Here is an 18159-nt window from a genome sequence, read left to right on the forward strand (position 1 = left end):
CCCAAGGCCAGATAAGTGGGTAAATATTTATGTCTCCTCCGCCCACAGAGAGCCCTCTCTCTCCCTCTCTGTATGCTTTTCTCATGACATAAACACATATCTGAACATCCCCCGGCCCATAGAGAAAATAACCTTTTCTATTAAACTTTTTTTTTTTTTTCCAGATGACAACAGTGAGAGTGAAAGTGACTCGGATGACAGGTTCAAAGGTGAGCAGTGATTTTATTTGATAGGTGAGGCATAAATCTTTCCCTCTCAGCTTTCCCCAGAGCGTCAAAGTTGTGTCCTTCATCCAAGTTCAATAAGAAGGTTGAAAGAAAGTGCTTTTGGCGACCCACATAATTAAGCCCATTATTACCTAATATCTTTAAGTTCTTCCTATGGTGTTAATTTCATGTAAAACCTCTTCCCTTCTCAGCTCACACGCAGAGGTTATTGAAGCTGCAGTCCATTCTACGACGAGCTCCAAGCTACCGAACACTAGAGCTGCAGCTTATCGAGTGGCAGGAGAGGGAGCTCTTCGAGTACTTTGTTGTTGTTTCTCTAAAAAAGAAACCCGGCAAGAACTCCTACACACCAGAGGTCACCTATCAGTTCCCAAAGGTAAAAGTCTGAGCTTTATCTGAAACCTGCAGCTGGTCCTTTGAGGCAAACATGGCACCTGGTATAAACAATTGGTTTTAAAATCAGTGGCTAATAAAATATTATTTCCATCATTCTTATGATGCTATAAGCTCTGGATTATGTAAAGTTTTTTATACTTTCTCTGCCTCTCACTGTCATATTAATAGCCAAATAAATAAATGTTCTGTTGTTTTTTTTCATGTGACTCTCCCTTCTGTTGAGTTCAAATCTCTAAGGGTTTATAGCCTAGAGCCCCAGACTCTGCTGAGAGTTAAAAATAACTGGAGTTCACAAGAGTTTTTAGTTGTTTGAAAATAAACTTTACAGTCGTTTGGCTCTGCAGAAAGCTTTGGTAGACACACTGAAACGTTGATGGGCTAGAGGCTTTTATGAAGCATTTTATTCTGGTCTTTTATGTAATATCATCTAGTAATTTCGTCAACACTGAAGTTGTTGTTGTGTTGTTTTGCAGTTGGAGAGGCTAACCAAGCAGATGAGGGAGGCGGAGCAAAGACTGAAAGCTATTCCTCAGTTCTGTTTCCCAGATGCAAAAGACTGGAATCCCGTCTCTGAGTACAGCAGGTAAACCTGAGGGGAATGAACGAATCACCATGGCACCTGCTGATAGCTTTAGCTTTACATGGAGTTAGTATTTTATTTTTTTATACCGCCATTTTTTTTTTCTTTTTTCCATTTATGCAGACTGTTTGGGTTAGTTCTGATCAAAAGTTCACTTTAGTTTCTATTGCTCCACAGTAAATCAAATTGCATAATCACAGTAACAGGATTTCCTTGATTGTGATTACAAAGGACTGTGTGGATGAAATATTGAAGAAATAGAAAATCATGCATTCATAACTAACATGTGGTTGGTGACATGGAGACAGACTAACTCTCTTCTGTGATGTCTTCCTCTTGATTCTGTTGTTTTGTGCTGCAGTGAAACCTTCTCCTTCATGCTTACTGGGGAGGATGGCAGCAGGCGGTTCGGGTACTGCAGGCGCCTCCTGGTAAGAAGTTCCATCTCCCCTTTGACTGTCCATCACCCAGCCCACACCCTATTTAGTCATATTTGTTGTGACAGGCCTTTTTCTTTGAACACGTGATGTTTTTTTTTCCTGAAGGGATGTTCATGCGCTTGCCTGATTCTCCGCTGTGGTAACAGGAAGTAAATCATGAAAAACATGCAAAGCTTAACAGATTAAAAAGACTGAGATCAGAGGGGCGGGGGGGGGGGGTTCATAAGAGACCATTTGTTTTAGCAGCTGATCAGAATTTGTTTCAGTGCAGGAAAACCACTAATCCAGTTACCAGGAGAAAAACAAACCATACCCCGTTTTAAAGACGAAGGTTATTTCAGCTCATCACAAACAGTAATAAAAACATAATTACATTTATAAATCTGTCTCCCTACATGTAATTTGACCAAAAAATTACACATCATTTGAAACGCTTATGGTTAAAATCTGCATGTAATATGTAATAAAAGCATAACAGGCTAAGTGAAAATTGACCCATTTAGTTTAACAAGGCTTTCTCAGGAGAGGGGAGGACAAAGAAAAACCAGGAAAAATCCAAACTTTGTCATTCTGGAGAATTTCCTCCCCGTAATGAGGCTGCAGAGCTCTTTGAAGTGTTTTGCTGAGCCTCTCATTTGGCCTGTGGGCAGAGAACAAAGCTGTGTGGGATGTTGTGACAGTACAGATGATTCTGTTTGCCATTTCTTGTTTTTTTGTGCATCCTTTTACATCTGCTGCATGTTTAGTTGTGATCCTTTACCCCGAACGTCTGAAATTCTAATATGTACGTGTGAAAAATAAAACCCTCCTCAGTAACACACACTTGGTCTAAGATTTGCTGAGACAGAAGCAGGTTTAAAAGAAGGCAGAAAGTAGGGAGCTGGTCTCTTTCAGTAACTTTGCTTCCTCTCCGCCATCCGTCCAGCAGTTGGCAGTAACCGAGCATTCCTAAGGACTTCAATCAAGCCCTACACAGTTGATTTAATCATCCGTTTGGAAAAGCAGAGGAGAAACAAGAGAGGAAAATTGTATACCTAATATGGACAAGTGGATTGGCGCTTTTTGAGTGCCTGTATTCATTTGTGTCTTTCTGACTGAGAGGCTCTGTTGTTTTAAGCCATATAATGGTTTGGGAGAATGCAGGGGACAGCGGATATGATCAGGAGTAGATAAACCTGTGTTTAGGAGGGAGGTAACCACATGAAAGACTTTCTCAGATTAAATTAAAGACATCCCTGTGTTATCTTATCACTATGCGTTACCCTTGCTATTCCTATGACCCTGTACATAATGGCTTTTTGTTTAATATACACAGATTACACTCAATAAAGCTGAATTTTTTACTTTGTGGTTATATTTTGTCCTTACTGGGGCCACAGAGGAGCCTAAAGAACCATAATGATCTCATTATCTTAGTTAAGAGACAGAAAAATTCTCCAGCAGTAGACTGTGGTGTTTTAAAATGTGACGGTCACCAACAAACAAGGAGGCGCTGACTGAAGGCAGCGGCACTTTCTTAAGTCCACTCTATAATAACTTGATTTAAAGTAAGCTGAATTTTTGTCATATTTTCTGGACAACTTGGTTGGAAAAAAAATTAAATCCTGTGAAGGTTTAAAACATTTTGGCTTAAGATTAACAGTCTTACTCTTTTAGAGTATGTCAGGGAAAAGAAAACTTTCCTAAGTATCTAAGCGAAAATGTAATTTTTTGCTTTTATAACTTGATTTAGCAAGTGAAATTTAGAGGCGGGCAGTGAACCCAGAAATTGTAATGGATTAAAGAGTTGCACTACTTCCTCATTTTTATACTCAAATAAAATTAAAAAGGAGCCTTTAAATAAATTACTCAAGTTAGAGTAAAAAAGTATTTTCTAAAAGGCTACTCAAGTACTGAGTAATTGATCTACTTAGTACCCATAATCATAACAACTGATTTATTATTTTACAAAATGATGTAAAATGTAACCAAAAATGTTGATATGCAAATTCTGGTATTTCAAATAATAAGATCATAAAAAACATAACATTAGGGTGACCAAACGTCCGTATTTCCCGGGACATATCCGTATTTCACGTCCTGTCCCGGGCGTCCCGGGTTTTTTTTAGAAAGTAAGGAAATGTCCTGATTTCACTGCGCACGACGCTCCGTGTGACGTAATCCCTGAGCCGCGTCAGTGCGGGCAGCCCTGTTCTTAATCAGAGGCTCTGTTCGAAAACATGGGCTGCATCCTCCAAGGACGCGGTCTACCTAGACTGGATCCTTCGAAGTCCTTGAAAATAAGGAGGCCAGAAGAGTTTTGTCTGTAAATTCGAACAAGTCTACCCTTCGGCGGGTTTTACCGGCGTATGCTCTGTTGCTTAGCAACCGTGAAAGTTGACACACAAAGCAGGAAAAGAATGAAAACCGAGGTTTTCAAAACTGTTTGTTTATTTATTTATTTTTAAAAAAGTTAAAGTGAACAAAGACTACACTCACAAGAATCCAGAGTGGAATAAAGGTTCCAACCACCGGGAGCAGGAACAAATAAAATCAAATGTAATGATAGAAACCTTAGTCAGTTAAATAACCTGCTGCTGTCATTTTGCACATCTCTGATGTTGCTGCTATTTTCAAATATCCATTATTGTAAAAATGTCCATAGCTGCATATTGGTTATTTATTCTCCAGTTTTATATTGTTAAATCACTTTACAGAATTTTATTTTTTATATTTTAACTCTCCCCTATTATGTTATTCTTATACATTTTTCTAAGGTCCTCATTTGTGTGACTATTTTAAATAATCTTTCTGCTGCTGTAAATTTGCTCATTGTGGGACAATAAAGGAATTTTCTATACTATAAAAGGGTTAGAAATACATTAGTAAATCTAAACAATGTATAAAAATATATCTGCAAAATCTCTAATATTCAACAACAAAAAATACTTAGTTAAGCATATTGTGCAAAACAACAATAACAAAATTAAACTCCTATCAGATTTATAGTTCCCACTCTGCAGATCTATTAGAATCTGTCCTTAAATTACAGCCAAACTCATTTACACAGTAACGGATAAAAACCTTTAGATTAATCAAACACTACCGCCACATATCTGACTCAATAACCATTAAAACAACTATTTTCATTCATTTCAGACGGAACTATTCACAGAGTTGTATTATTTTAAACTGAACTTCCAATTTTCACCACTGTTCTGTGCCAAGTAACATTTCCTGTGATCACGGAGCAAATCCCGATGATGAGACATTTGTTCTTTCAATCAACAATCCCCCCCACTCCAAGGTGTCCTGGTGTTCCCAAATGAAAATATGGTCACCCTACATAACATACAATAAAAAATGTAGGTAAAATGAAAACTATTCAAAGTAGACTTCTTCACTTATAAACTTAAAAAAAAAATCAATAGTTATAATATGTTAGAATATGTTAACTCTCAGTTTACTGGATTTTTACTCAATCTCCAAATAACATGACAGACTTAGCAGATGGAAAATAGCATTTAACTGAAAGCCTTGAGCACAAATAAGAAGAAAGTGTGTCTCTCAATGGTTCATATTAATAGATGGAGCAGCCAGGCATTTTACTCACCCAAGAATAAATGATAAATGGCTTTTACTTTTATAGCGCTTTTTTAATTTAGGAGACGCGACCAAACACTGATGGTGGTAAGCTACATTATAGCCACAGCTACCCTGGGGCTCACTGACAGAAGCAAGGCTGCCGTACACTGATGCCCTCTGACCATCATCAGTGGACAATAATGGTGAAGTGTTTTGCCCAAGGACATGACATTGAAAGCAGGAGTCGGAGCTTAACCCACAACCTCCTGGTTAAAGTGGAAAGTCCTGCATAGAATACCCATATTACCATGAGTAGTGATACTTCATCATATTTTTACTAAAAAACTACTTTTAAAAGTAAATATTTTGCATAAAGTTACTCAAGTCAATGTAACTGAGTAAATGTAACTAGTAACTACCCACCTCTGCAAACAATGATGTACAAATGTCTGGTGTTTAAAATAATTATAGCTCATAGCTAAAGGAAAATTTATATTTAGTTTGTTGAAAATAAACTTTAAAGCCAAAATTTTATATTACATAAGACCAATTTAAAAGGAGGATTCTTTAAGACATAAATCTTAATTTTGTCCTAAAAAGTTATGGTAAAAATTACCGAAATTACAATTAGCTAGCCAATACACCTACACTTAGGAGAAGTCTCATTGTTAAATAGAGAAATCACAGCCTTGAGGGAAATTGTCCAACATCCTTTCAAGAGTTTGGTGGAAGTTCTGGAAATGGTAACTACAGCAGGAGGCAGTGCTATAAGAGCCAATACACACATGTGTTTTTTAGGACATGGTCTACAGATGTGTTACACCACCACACCAACCAGAGACGACTTCTAAAACGTCTCACCTGGGCTCAAAGAGAACAGGACCTGATTTTAGATAAAACTATCGATTAATGCTGAAAACAATCTTCCACAAAGACTAAATAGCTTGCAGTCCAGTGGGAAGTTTCCAGTCAGAGATGACTTGGAAAACTGTATCTACTGTTGTTCCTCCATGTGTTTTATCAGCTCCAAAGTGAACGCAGCTGTCTACCAGGAGATTTTAGAGCACTTCATGCGTCATTCTGTTGACAGGCTTTATGGAGAGGCTGATTTTATTTTCCAGCATGAAAAAAAATAGGAATTTTGATACATTGATAGTATAACCATCCATCTTCCAAGAACCATTCCCATCATGAAACAGTCCTTTTCAGTCAATGTTTATGGAGTATCTGTTGATTTCTGGCAATCAAATGGCTTTCAGTCATTTGTGTATTATATACATACCAAGAGTACTTTGATTGAATCTTTTTATTTGTATAAATAAAACTCAATACCAGCCTGTCCGGCTCTGATTAATTAGCTGTTCTAATACAATAGTCAATTTGTGAAAATCACAGCATTCCTGAATATTATTGACTCAGCTGTTTTTTTTTTTTCTTACAATAAAACTCCAATAAATCCTCTAACTTGATGAATGTGTTATGTTATACAGCTGAAAGGCCTCAGTGAGTGTATTTATAGCCGGTTTTAGGAACATCTGCAGATGTATCTCCTTACGTCTGATCCATGTTCTCTCGTTATTCCAGCCAACTGGGAAAGGAGCTCGTCTTCCAGAGGTGTACTGTGTCATCAGCCGGCTGGGCTGTTTTGACTTGTTCTCCACGGTGGGTTCAGTCTTGCATGTACACACTCCCACACTTAATCTGATCCACATCCACCTAGATGTGTGTGTGTGCGGCAGCTGTGTTTAACTGCCTGACAGCTGATGGAAATGACTTTCAGTTGTATCTCTGCAGACTTGACTTCATTTTTTGAATTTCCCAGAACAATTGTTTCCTTCACTTAAGTTTCACAGCACTCATTTTTTGATTATTCTAGTTTTTCTTGTGACTTTATAAAAAAAAAAAAGGAAGTTCTAAAAATTGAATAAATATATATGCAGTCATTATGAATTCTAATGCTTGAATTTTTTTAGCTGTAGTATTCAGCCTTCAATTGAGTTTTCATAAAGATAAAATGACTGCAAAGTTCCAAATAGCAGATATTGATGCAGATTTATAAGTTAGTGAGTGTTGATGGTTCAGTCTGTTTGAAGCAAGCTGTCCTCTTACTGCTCCTTTCAGATCCTGGATGAGGTGGAAAGGCGCAGGGGAATCTCGGCAGCACTGGTTTATCCCTTCATGAGGAGTCTGATGGAGTCCCCCTTTCCTGCTCCAGGGAAGATTATAAAAGTAAAGACCTTCCTGCCTGGTGCAGGAAATGAGGTCAGTGCTTCTGCCAAAGCTGGAGACCGTCGCTTCATTTCATTTAATCTAAATAGCACAGATTTTCATCACATGTACTTTTCTCGACTTTTTAAAGGTGGTTAAGAAACATAAGGATATATGTTTTAAGCTTTAATGTGTGTGTCATGTCTTGTAGGTCATAGAGCTAAGGCGACCCAATGACTCTAGATTGGAGCATGTTGACTTTGATAGCCTGTTCAGGTGCCTCAGTGTGCGACAGGTGATACGCGTCTTTGCGTCGCTGCTCTTGGAGCGCAGAGTCATCTTTGTGGCTGATAAGCTCAGGTGAGTTTCCCCCATTTTCAAACTGATTTTGACATATCTGAATTATTAGCAACAATCTCTGCTATAGAAAATAGATGGGGGATTTGTTTTCATTTTATTGTTCCATCCCCACTTATTTCACTTCTGTTCCCTGTGTGTGCCAGATAGGTTATCCCCTTATTCATAAGAAGAGATTTTATTCCCTAATCAAGTTAAAATAACGATGAGGTCTGCTACTGATGAAGCTTGTAAGAACCACATAACCATATTCTAACCCACTTAAATGATCTGTTGTATAGATTAACAGAAAATATTAGATATCAAATGTCTAAAACAGCAAAGAAATTGTGATTGTTATAGAGAAACAGGAGCCCCACTCATAATTTTTCTATTCTTAAATTCTTCAGAGGTTGTGGTCTTTGAATCCTGTTTAAAGGATTGAGCTTATTTGCTGAAAATGTGAAAGCTTAAGAATATTTATGCTACAAACAAATGTTGTATAAAAAACGTAATACAATTTATTGAAATATAATATGACTTAATTTGACCATAAACTCACTCTTGATGCAGCAGAACACTGAGTTCAACTCACTTGATCCAAACTCTTTGCCGAATTCATAAAGGGTGCACATGAAACGTGACCCACAGACTTCAGAGACATGAGGGAATTACATTTTCTACAAAATCCTATATTGCATTATTAATATTTCAATACACCAAGACAGGAAGCAGTTTTGTCATACCCTCTTCCATTCTTATGGTGACCAGTTCAGCTGTTTTGATACTAGATACTGGACTGATATTCAGAATCGAAACATTTTTTGTTATTAAAAGGTAGTTGCAGAATTCATGTTGTTGTTTTTTATTTAATCTGACTTTTTTATTTAGACACAATGGTACCTATGTGTTACATAGTGTACAGAAAATAGATAATGTAGTCATGATTTGTTATGTCATAGTTACTTTATCATGGCTCTGATGACACAAGTGAATGTATCTCTTCACCAAGAATGTAAACTAAATGCCTTATTAATCTTGAACTCTGATTTGTTATACGGTTGTATAATCTCAGCTTATTAGTTCAGTGTTATTAGATGTTCACATTTGATTCTGATGTCTGATTCTGTGTCCGGTCTTTCAGTCAGCTCTCATACCAGCAGGGAAGTTGGGCATCATCATCGAAGTAGATTCAGGGTGGGGTCTGATAAGATGTGAGGAGTCCCCAAGGACTCCCTGTCCCACTCTGTCCTGTTACAGAAAAGAGTGAGATACTTTTAGAGCTTTGGGTGGAGATTTGAGCAGAGAAGTTATCTCTCCACATATCAGGGCCCAGTTTAAACAAACATCAGTGGGGGCAGTGACTGTGAGGGGAAGGAATGTACTTCCTGTGTGCACGACTCTGCCCTCTGTGATCTGTAGCTCAGCTGTCGCCGTTTGACTTATGATGCCCCGTTCACTCCCAACGTACGAGCGAGTACTCTGGTAATGAGCAACAAAGATGAAGTTTCTCCAGGGACACAGACTTAGGTGATAGGATCTGGGAGTCACCGGGAGGGAATCATGAATTTCACTCATGATACTTTATAAAGATTCGTTGTGCAGAGTCAACCCATTCTTCAGTATTATGAGATGTCTGATGACCTTCATTTACAACCTTATTTTTAAAAATCTGTTTGAATTTTGTTAGGGTAATGTAGCTTATATTTTGGACTTAGGATTTTTTACTTGATTTATGATCACGGAGCCAAAAGAAAAAAAAAAAAAAAAAAAAAAAAAATTATCTATACAACCATATTGCTTCTGCAGGGTTTGGATTTTACCTACTAAATTTCACTGAAATGTTAGTCACCCAGCGTGATGCTCTGCATAAATGCAGCACTGCTATGAAGTTTTGCTTGTTTGGAGAATAATCTTTATTGCCAATAAGGAAAGATAAGATTAATAGCCTATTAAGAGCAATTGCTGCTACAAATGGATGTGACAAGGGATATAAAGCCATTTTTAAAGACCTTTATTGGCGACAGTGGAAGATTTTCCTGCAACTGGGGGGCTGCCAGTTAAAGCTCTGTCCGTCTCAGTTGTTTTGTCCTGGGGCAACACATTTCACTCGCATATATTGATGGCAGTCAGGGGGCCCACTGGTGCCTGTGTACGGCCTCACTACTGTCAACGGGTCCCAGGGCAGCTGTGGCTACATGTAGCTTGAAACCATCAGTGGCTGAATGTCTTGTCCTCATGCCACTCTTATTTGAAAACAGCATGAGACAAAAAGAAAAAAAAAATGTACATCATCTGTTAGTTATTGTTAGTTATGCACTAAACAACTCTATTGCTATTTTTCATGTTCATCTAACCCCTATATGCTGAGCAAAGCATAATCAGGTGTAGAATATATCCATGTGTGCTGACTGGCCAGTAATGCTGAAGTTTTTGGACTAAAAATTAAATGTTATTGTGTCTTTTTGACAGCATAGGGCAAAGGGTTTGTCCAGAGCACCTACCAATGACTTGGTAGCTTGCATTTAAAAAAATCAAACCACTAACTCATCTGAATATCAAAATAATCCAGAATCCAATATGAAGTTTGATTTATGATGAAACAGGGTGATGGGCCTTTAGAGAGCTGTGCATCATCCAAAACCACATGAACACAATGAATTGATCAATGTAGGAAAAGGAAAAATTGCACACAAAAAAAGCAAAACCATCAGCAAACACCCAAGATGATAAAAACTGATAGTTTGTGTCCCAGAAAACTGCAATTTCAAGAAATAAGTGTTAAGACTGGTTTGATATGCTGCTTAATCACTGGGTCTACTTCACATTTAAGCAGCTTTGGATTCATTTACATTTTGTTTTGCTATGTAAAACACATCCATATGTGTATAAATAATATCTCACAGCTTAGCATAATCATACATACTTAATTTGGAAACTTCCTTTATAACCAAAACGTCAGTTAAAACTAAAATCATCTTTGTTGTTTTGTCTGTAGTTGTTTGTGCAGTACTTCTTTGTGTTTCTAAGTAAAGAGTAAAGATATGCTTATTTATATTTCGTGATGGTTTTAGCGCTGTCACATGGACTGATTTAACAAATACTGACACTGATGATAGCTGAGTTTCTCCCTCTGCACCTCTAATATATTATATGTCCTCAATGTACCTCAGCCGTAGAGTTTTAGGTATGTTATTTTCCTGCAGTGTTGTCTATCTATAAACATGCGAACCAGGAGAGAATAAACCATCATAGGCAATAACTGTTAAGTGAAGTCTTGTAATATTACCCTGCTAAAAGGCTTCTATTCGCCATGTGGTACCTGTAATAACAAGTTTGAAGCCTAATCAGATAAACACATCATCAACTCTGTCAATGTTATTTCTCAGCTTGACTGACATGCCTGGTGAGTTTTCTTTCTCGCTCTGTGGCAAACAGCCTTGTGTGTCCTTAGGCTGGAACTGTGAACAGTTAGGAGCTCATATGTGTGTCTCTGCGTTGATCTCATGGCACAAAGCAGGGAAGTGCTCTGGCCTGTGCCACTGGCTTTGTGTTTGTTATATTATCTTGTTACAGTAAGTCCTGGAGGTTCTCTGCAAACATAAAAATAAAGAGAAGAATTAGGTGAAATCTGAGAGGTTTAGAAGAGCAGTAAAAAGGAGTACAAAAAGCTTCTTGGGTTTCTCCAGGAAAACAATCTTGTCTCCTGTGGCTGAGTTTTGCTAAAAGTGACAAACTAAATATGTATTTCAGATGTGGTGTTGGCATATATTTTTGTTACAATCTTTTTTTTTTTTTTTTTTTAGAACTTATTCGTTTTTGTTATGGAGGATAAACTTCATGTTGGTGGATCTGTTTGTGCGAATTCAGCTGTGGTCTTTCTCCCCCTCTGCTAGTAACAAACACTATGTGGAGTGTACTCTGCAGTACAGAAACAAAGTCAAATCCATGTTGATGAAGTGTAACCGCTTTCTTTGTGCAATTTAATTTGACAAACACATTGTAAACATAGGAAATGTTTATGCTTTTCAAAGAGTTGTTTAAGACACGGGTATCACCAGAAGGTGGAGCTTCATTCAGTAGACAGAGCGTAGAGTTGTTTTATTTTAGTTTGATAGATAGACCCACTACAAAGGGGGTCCAATCTGACACATTGTTGTTCTATAAATAACGTTATCCTGGCATAAACAAGGTAGGACAGTATTTTCTGCTATTTATGGTCATTTTTTTAGGTTTTTAGTTGTCGGGCCATTTTAATTCTGATTTTTGTGAAGTTTTTGTAGTTCTTTCATATTTCATAACAGAGAAAAAGCAGATTGAGGCCTGCAATATTTTAGGAAAACATAGGTTATATTAGTGTTAAATTGTGTTATATAACAGTTTTCTTCTATTTTTTTTTTTCAAATCATTTCCTAACTTCAGTCAAGCTTTAGTATATCTAAGATTAAGATTTACATTGCATTTAATTGTCCAATTACAAATAGATTTTTTTTTCACAGTTAAATCTTTCATATTATCAAACTCATTGCATTAATGTAAAAAGTAGAAATAAAGTGCAGTTTTCAAAGGGTAATTTAATATTATAAAGCCAACCTTCTACTTGTGTAAAAAGTAATTAACTCCCATGTCTGTGTCACTTCCCAGTCATCCGGTTAATGGAAACCATAAAGACCGGAGGCAATTAGACTTTCACACTATTTTTTTTTTACTTTCAACACCTATCTAGGAGTATTTGGTAATTGTGTTGGTTCACACTATAGCAGTTTGTAGATGGAGCGCTGATGATTTCAAGCAGCATGGAGGTCCATCCTTCTGATTATATTCTAAGTCTGATGCTAATCAATGACGTACCTATCATATCCTGGGGTCTTTGATGGTCTGGTTTCTATTGGCTCTGTGTTAGGCCATTTGAATTGATGCCTCTGATTTTAGCCTGTTTTGTGGTTAATTAACCCCTACAAGTAATAATAATTAGAATTTGTTGTTGTCATCAAGTTTTTGTTATAATTTGCTTTAATTAATTTCGTTTGAGTTTTAATAAAGTATTTTTGAACTGTATTGAATGGAATTGAATGAACAGGCCAGAAGACTTTTCACAATAGCTGTGGAGAACTATATGCCATCTGTCTTTATGGGATTCTGTTAACATAGCTATGTTAATGAGTTTCTGGGCAATAAGATTTTGTTTAAAGGAGCAGCTAGTGATAAAATAATTGTTTTAGATAGAAAGAATGATGTGAAAAAATAGGCTATCTTTATAGATTGAATATGGTGTGGTGTTACACTGTATATCTATGCTGTTCTTCAGTTTTTTGTTTACAAGCCAGGCTGATTGCGTGCATGTATGTATGTTCATGTGAATATCTACCACTTAGGGCATAGCCCCTGCCTGCCCATAAAATACCACTACCAAAGTAGCAAAATGGTGGTGAGTGGATCAAAGAATTCGCCTAAACACAATCAATTACCAAAATTATGTTTTCTTGCCAAAAGCATTTTACGTAAAAGTATGAATTACTTACTTCCTCCAAAGGGGATGCTGTTTTGCTGTTTATTTATTCTTTGCAAACATGTTAAAACGAGGAGACTGATACGAAGGGAAGGAGAAAAGAGGAAGTTAGGGTGGGGTTGCGGCTGGAGTGAGGCGTTGCTTGTCACACATTTTGTTTTAGTCTATAGACTGTGGTCGACAGCAGGCATTTCTTTTAAGGTCAAGCAACATAATCTCAATCAGTTTTAATGCAGATCTCCAGAAACATTTTTCAAAGGTCCACCTGTAAATAAATGCTTTGGAAAAGGTTTTATTTTGATCTCATCAATCCAGAGGATACTTTCCAAAAAAAATCTTGGGGAACACTGACACTTTAGTTTGTCCAAATATAAGAGGATGTTCTAGTAATGCAGTTTTATTAAAACTTAGCTTAATAGCAAGCAAGTCTGTAGTTTTTCAGATATTCTTATCCAGGAAAATTGAACTAGATTGTTCAGGGAGCTGTTAGGTTTATTGGCTTCTCTAAATTGACCTGTCCAGGGTGTGCTCTGCCTCTCGCCCTTAGACTGCTGGAGATAGGCATCGGCCCCACCGCCACTCTGACAAGGACTAAGAGGGAGAAAATAGATGGATGGATTGAAGGATGTTCAGGGAGCCACAGATGAAAGGCAACAGCTAATTTTTCTGATAAATTCACAATGTCACAAAAACCAATATAATTATTACTGAAATGACCTGTTATCATTTAAATGATTTTATGATTTACTGCAGTGAAATAAAAGCTTTTGAAAGCAAAACATTTAAGGCAAGTTAACATGCCTCATGGGAGCCATGGCAACATGGCTTAAAACCAAGGCAACCAGACCTTTTCTCATTTTTTGTGAATATATTTTAAAACTCGTCCAGTAAACTTAGCTTATTCTGTAGGCTTATGACTTGGTAGGTGTCATAGTTTATTCATAAAATCTGACAGAAGTCCTGTTGCCTTAAGGCTAGAATACACTGAACATGATTTGGCATCAGATCTGACAGAAAATCTGAGTGTATGATGTCGTGGCACTTAGATTTAATTCATGTACATGTTTTGCTGCTTTGTGTTACATAGCTCGAGCTGTGATAAGACCCCTGGTCTGTTTTGTCGGATCTACGCAACAATTTGGCAGCAATTTCATGAATTAGATTGGAAGAGAGAGATATGTTAGCAAAGACAGAATGTGTATTCATTTGATACATAAAGTTTAATAAATGTTTATTCTGATATGTTAACTAATATACTGCAGTACGTAGCAAACTGTGAGGAAGAAATGTAAGACAAGCGCAATGCAATCTTAAGCTGCTGCCCCCGCGACCCGACCCCGGATAAGCGGAGGAAGATGGATGGATGGATGGATGAAGACAAGCGCAATGTTTGTTTTTGCTTGTTACTTGCTAATTGCCCTTTTATTTATATTTTCCTATAAAACTCAGATTTTTAATACCACATCACTAGTCTCACCATTTCTCTATCAAGAAGACTCGAGGTTTGCAGCTGCAGGTGACAGATGGTTTAAGCTACATCTGCTGTTTCATTTCAGCTGGATTGTAGCTTTATGTAGGCCTCCCTGTTTAACTTGGTTCCTGGAGCATTCTTATCCTCTAAACTCACAGGTGCCAGCTGATTTTCAAATCAGTCTCATTCGCTATGAGTGTCAAAATCTAGAACAGAAACTGAGATACAAACATGCACATTCTTCAGACAGCTTTGATTGAAATCGGGTCCCCATCAGAAGCGGTTTATTAATGGGAAAGTCTGCCGTTTTCCTTTGGGAGGGAATGTCTCTCAGTCGAACAACTTCTGCTGTCAGACTGAGCAAGCTGGTGGCTGTATATCCTCACAGACAGGAAGTAAAGGAAAACTATTCAGGGATACAGGGATGGAAGAAAAAACATATTACGCTAAGGGGTAAAAATACATCAGCGTTCAGCTCTAGCTGCATGTTTTTCAGCAGCTGTTATTTTGAGCTTGGAAAAGGGTGATAAGTGGATAAAATGATTTTTGTGGTGCTATTCAGAACAGCTGTCATCTTACTGGAGTTCACATGTTGCCATGTAACCTGCATGATCAGTTCACTATGGCACAGCAATAAACATAGTTATGAAAAGATTCTGGATGCGCTGCAAGATGTGATCATTTAGGCCATATTTAGAACAAATATCTCATATATTCTTCTTGTTAAATCATAGAAGCCAAAATGTAGAAACACCTACTCTTAATAAGGACAGAAAGGTCCTGCTAGATTATCAATTTGTTATTTTTCAGTTCCTGGAAAAAATGAACACAAAACTGCTTTTTCAAAGGGTATTAAACTCCAAAGGTGTGCTGCTCATAGCAGATTTTAATACAATGTAGAAATAATAGTGTGAAGAGCAGCAGGCCATATGTTGCTGCACTTAATGAAGCAGACACAGCATATGGCTCAGTTGTTGTCAGCAGACATCTGGTTAGATATAAGATAATGAAAAAACTATTGTCTCTAAAACATTACAAATCACTACTGCACTTTTTAAGTCTCTCATGTCACATTTGTCGCACATCATAGTGTAAACATTTGCACTGACGATCAGATCACTCAGGATGGATGTAAATCCACGCTCGGAAGATCCATTTGACTCCATATATTGGACCAAGTCAGGCTTGTCTGCACAGTACAAGGCCTCAAATTATGAGCACAAGTCTAAGCGCATTAATCCAATTCTTTCTTCCGTAAACGTTGAAATGTTCCCTCCTCCTCCTTTGGGAATCACAGACTAACTTTCCTTGAGTTTCTACTGTTTCAGCCATAAAAACATTAAGCCTAGCCTGACACAGCTATGAAGGATAATATGTCAGGATTAGCCATCATATTTAACACAAAACACAAAACAGGCCCTCACTGACGTCAGATGTGCCAAACTACACTTTAATATTCCTACAACTGGTTTGGAAATAACAAAGCAAAATTCTAAGTTTCCTTTACATTTAGTGCTGACAACAAAACCTAATTTTGTGATTTCATTGTAGTATTTGTTGGGAGCCAAAACAAAGTCAGCTTTTATAGCTTTAATAGTAAAGTTTGACGACCAGATGTTTTTGAGGATTTATTTCAGTTTAAACTGAGTTGGCAATTGTAAACTTCACATTCTGAGTATGAATAAAAAGCACCATTAAGAGCTTCAGTTGATAGCTGTAAAATATGTTAGAAAATAAATAACCTAACATTAAAGACGCCTCATTTAGGCAATAAAAAGTAAATCATCTATCTGGACCTGCTCCAGCTGAGCCTTCTAGTTATTTGGTTACTGTACCTGGTTGTGAATGTGGAATTCAATTAAAGAAGCCATTTTATGACTTTCGTTAGTCTGATCTTTTTTTCTCAGGATATAACCCTCTTTCTCTCCAGATTTGAGTGGCGACCTCTGGTAGAGCAGAGTGTTTTCATTGTAAGTTCATTTTCTCCTAGGAGTTTGTGGTTGGGGGATGAGTGTAACGGATCCTTTTGGTATCGGTGGAGCGTTGGGCCATGTGTAGCCTGTGGCGAAGGTTTTTCTCAGATCTATGCCCCATTGCTCCCTGTTGGAACTTGTCAAACCCAGGAGACGGAATCTGTTTGGAATTATCAAGCCCTCCCCAGGCAAATGGTAATCAGGCTGGCCAAGTGGAAGCTGCAAGGGCTCCATGCTTTGAGTGAACTGAATGGGGCCAAAAAAGTTCCTGATCTTTGTGGTTTTTGTAGATTTGGGTTTCGCTTAGTAATTCTGCTTAAGCCTGTCAAGAAAACACATTTTAATCGTGGCAATTTCACTCATGGGAAGCAGAGATGAAAAGCCAGCGTGGCAACCGTGTAGCCTAAGTAAACACAGTGCAAAAGGCTAAGGGAGTTATTTTTCTCCGCTTGGGAATCATGCTCCTCCAAGTTTTCTGCATGTTCGCTAAGGACATCTTTGGAATTAAATCTAATGAGCTTAAATGAAAAGCAGTAGCCGCTATGAGCTTTAATGTTCTCTGTGATGCTATGAGGACAAAAACCATGGAAAGCACTCATAAATATTCGCCTAAATAGGGTGCAATCACATACCATGTTTGATCCTTGGTCTTGTTAGTAATCCATACTGATTTAGTGCTCATGCTTGTGTGTGTGTGTTGGACCCACAGTTTATTTTCACTGTTTTTGTACACATGGTCTGAACACTGTGTGTAAGACAGAGAGGAGGAGGGGTCAGCCACTGTCAACAAGCGTCGGATCGTGAGAAAGATGGGTCACTATTTGGGTTCTTTGTGTTGTACCACAGCTGTCGACGTTAAAACCAAACTGCTGCTGTTTCTTGTTGTGTCAACGAGCTTTTGGCTTAACTATGGCAACAAGCTAGGGCCATGCCACCTCTGCAGACTGAGCTCAGTAAGATCAAAGAGATGTATTTCACTGGAGCTGGCTGTCGTCACTGTGGTTTCATGTGTAAACTAAACTACTAGTGTGAGAACACAATTGCAAAAGGACTTATTTTCCAGATACTACTGCAGCCAAAAGGCTTTGCTGAAAAGAATCTTCTGTTTTCCAAAAGTCTTTTGGACTAAGCTGTACCAAAATAAACTGCAGGAAGTGAAAAAATAAATTAAAACAATGATAAAATGACATTACACAATGCTTTTTCAGGGAAACAATGAATTAATCACTTAAAGTGAGTGAAAGATGTGTAATTCCAAGAAAATTATAATTTTTCAAGTATTGTGAGAAAATCTGTTGTGTGACTTATCTTTCGCTTAAAGGTCCCATTTTATGAAAATTCACATTATAAACATTTTGTAACAGTCATATGTGTGCTGAAACCTGTGTATGAGGTTTGCAAATGGAAAAACAATCCTTTCACCTGTTGTATTGCCTTTCTCCACCTCTTAGCTAA

General features: G+C 37.6%; 1 protein-coding gene across 3 annotated transcripts in view; it reads left to right on the top strand.

The window, feature by feature from the left end:
• Positions 1-18159, top strand: part of dennd2b (DENN domain containing 2B) — an 82308-nt gene that overhangs the window by 54979 nt on the left and 9170 nt on the right. For all 3 annotated transcript variants that reach the window (XM_038297731.1, XM_038297730.1, XM_038297732.1), the window contains exons 8-14: positions 165-209; positions 419-603; positions 1097-1206; positions 1565-1634; positions 6792-6869; positions 7329-7469; positions 7627-7775. In XM_038297731.1, coding sequence (XP_038153659.1) covers positions 165-209; positions 419-603; positions 1097-1206; positions 1565-1634; positions 6792-6869; positions 7329-7469; positions 7627-7775 — 778 coding nt within the window. The remainder of the gene's footprint in view (positions 1-164; positions 210-418; positions 604-1096; positions 1207-1564; positions 1635-6791; positions 6870-7328; positions 7470-7626; positions 7776-18159) is intronic.

Source organism: Cyprinodon tularosa, unplaced genomic scaffold (assembly GCF_016077235.1).
Source record: "Cyprinodon tularosa strain WSP-4 unplaced genomic scaffold, ASM1607723v1 ctg395, whole genome shotgun sequence".
Lineage (NCBI taxonomy): Eukaryota > Metazoa > Chordata > Actinopteri > Cyprinodontiformes > Cyprinodontidae > Cyprinodon > Cyprinodon tularosa.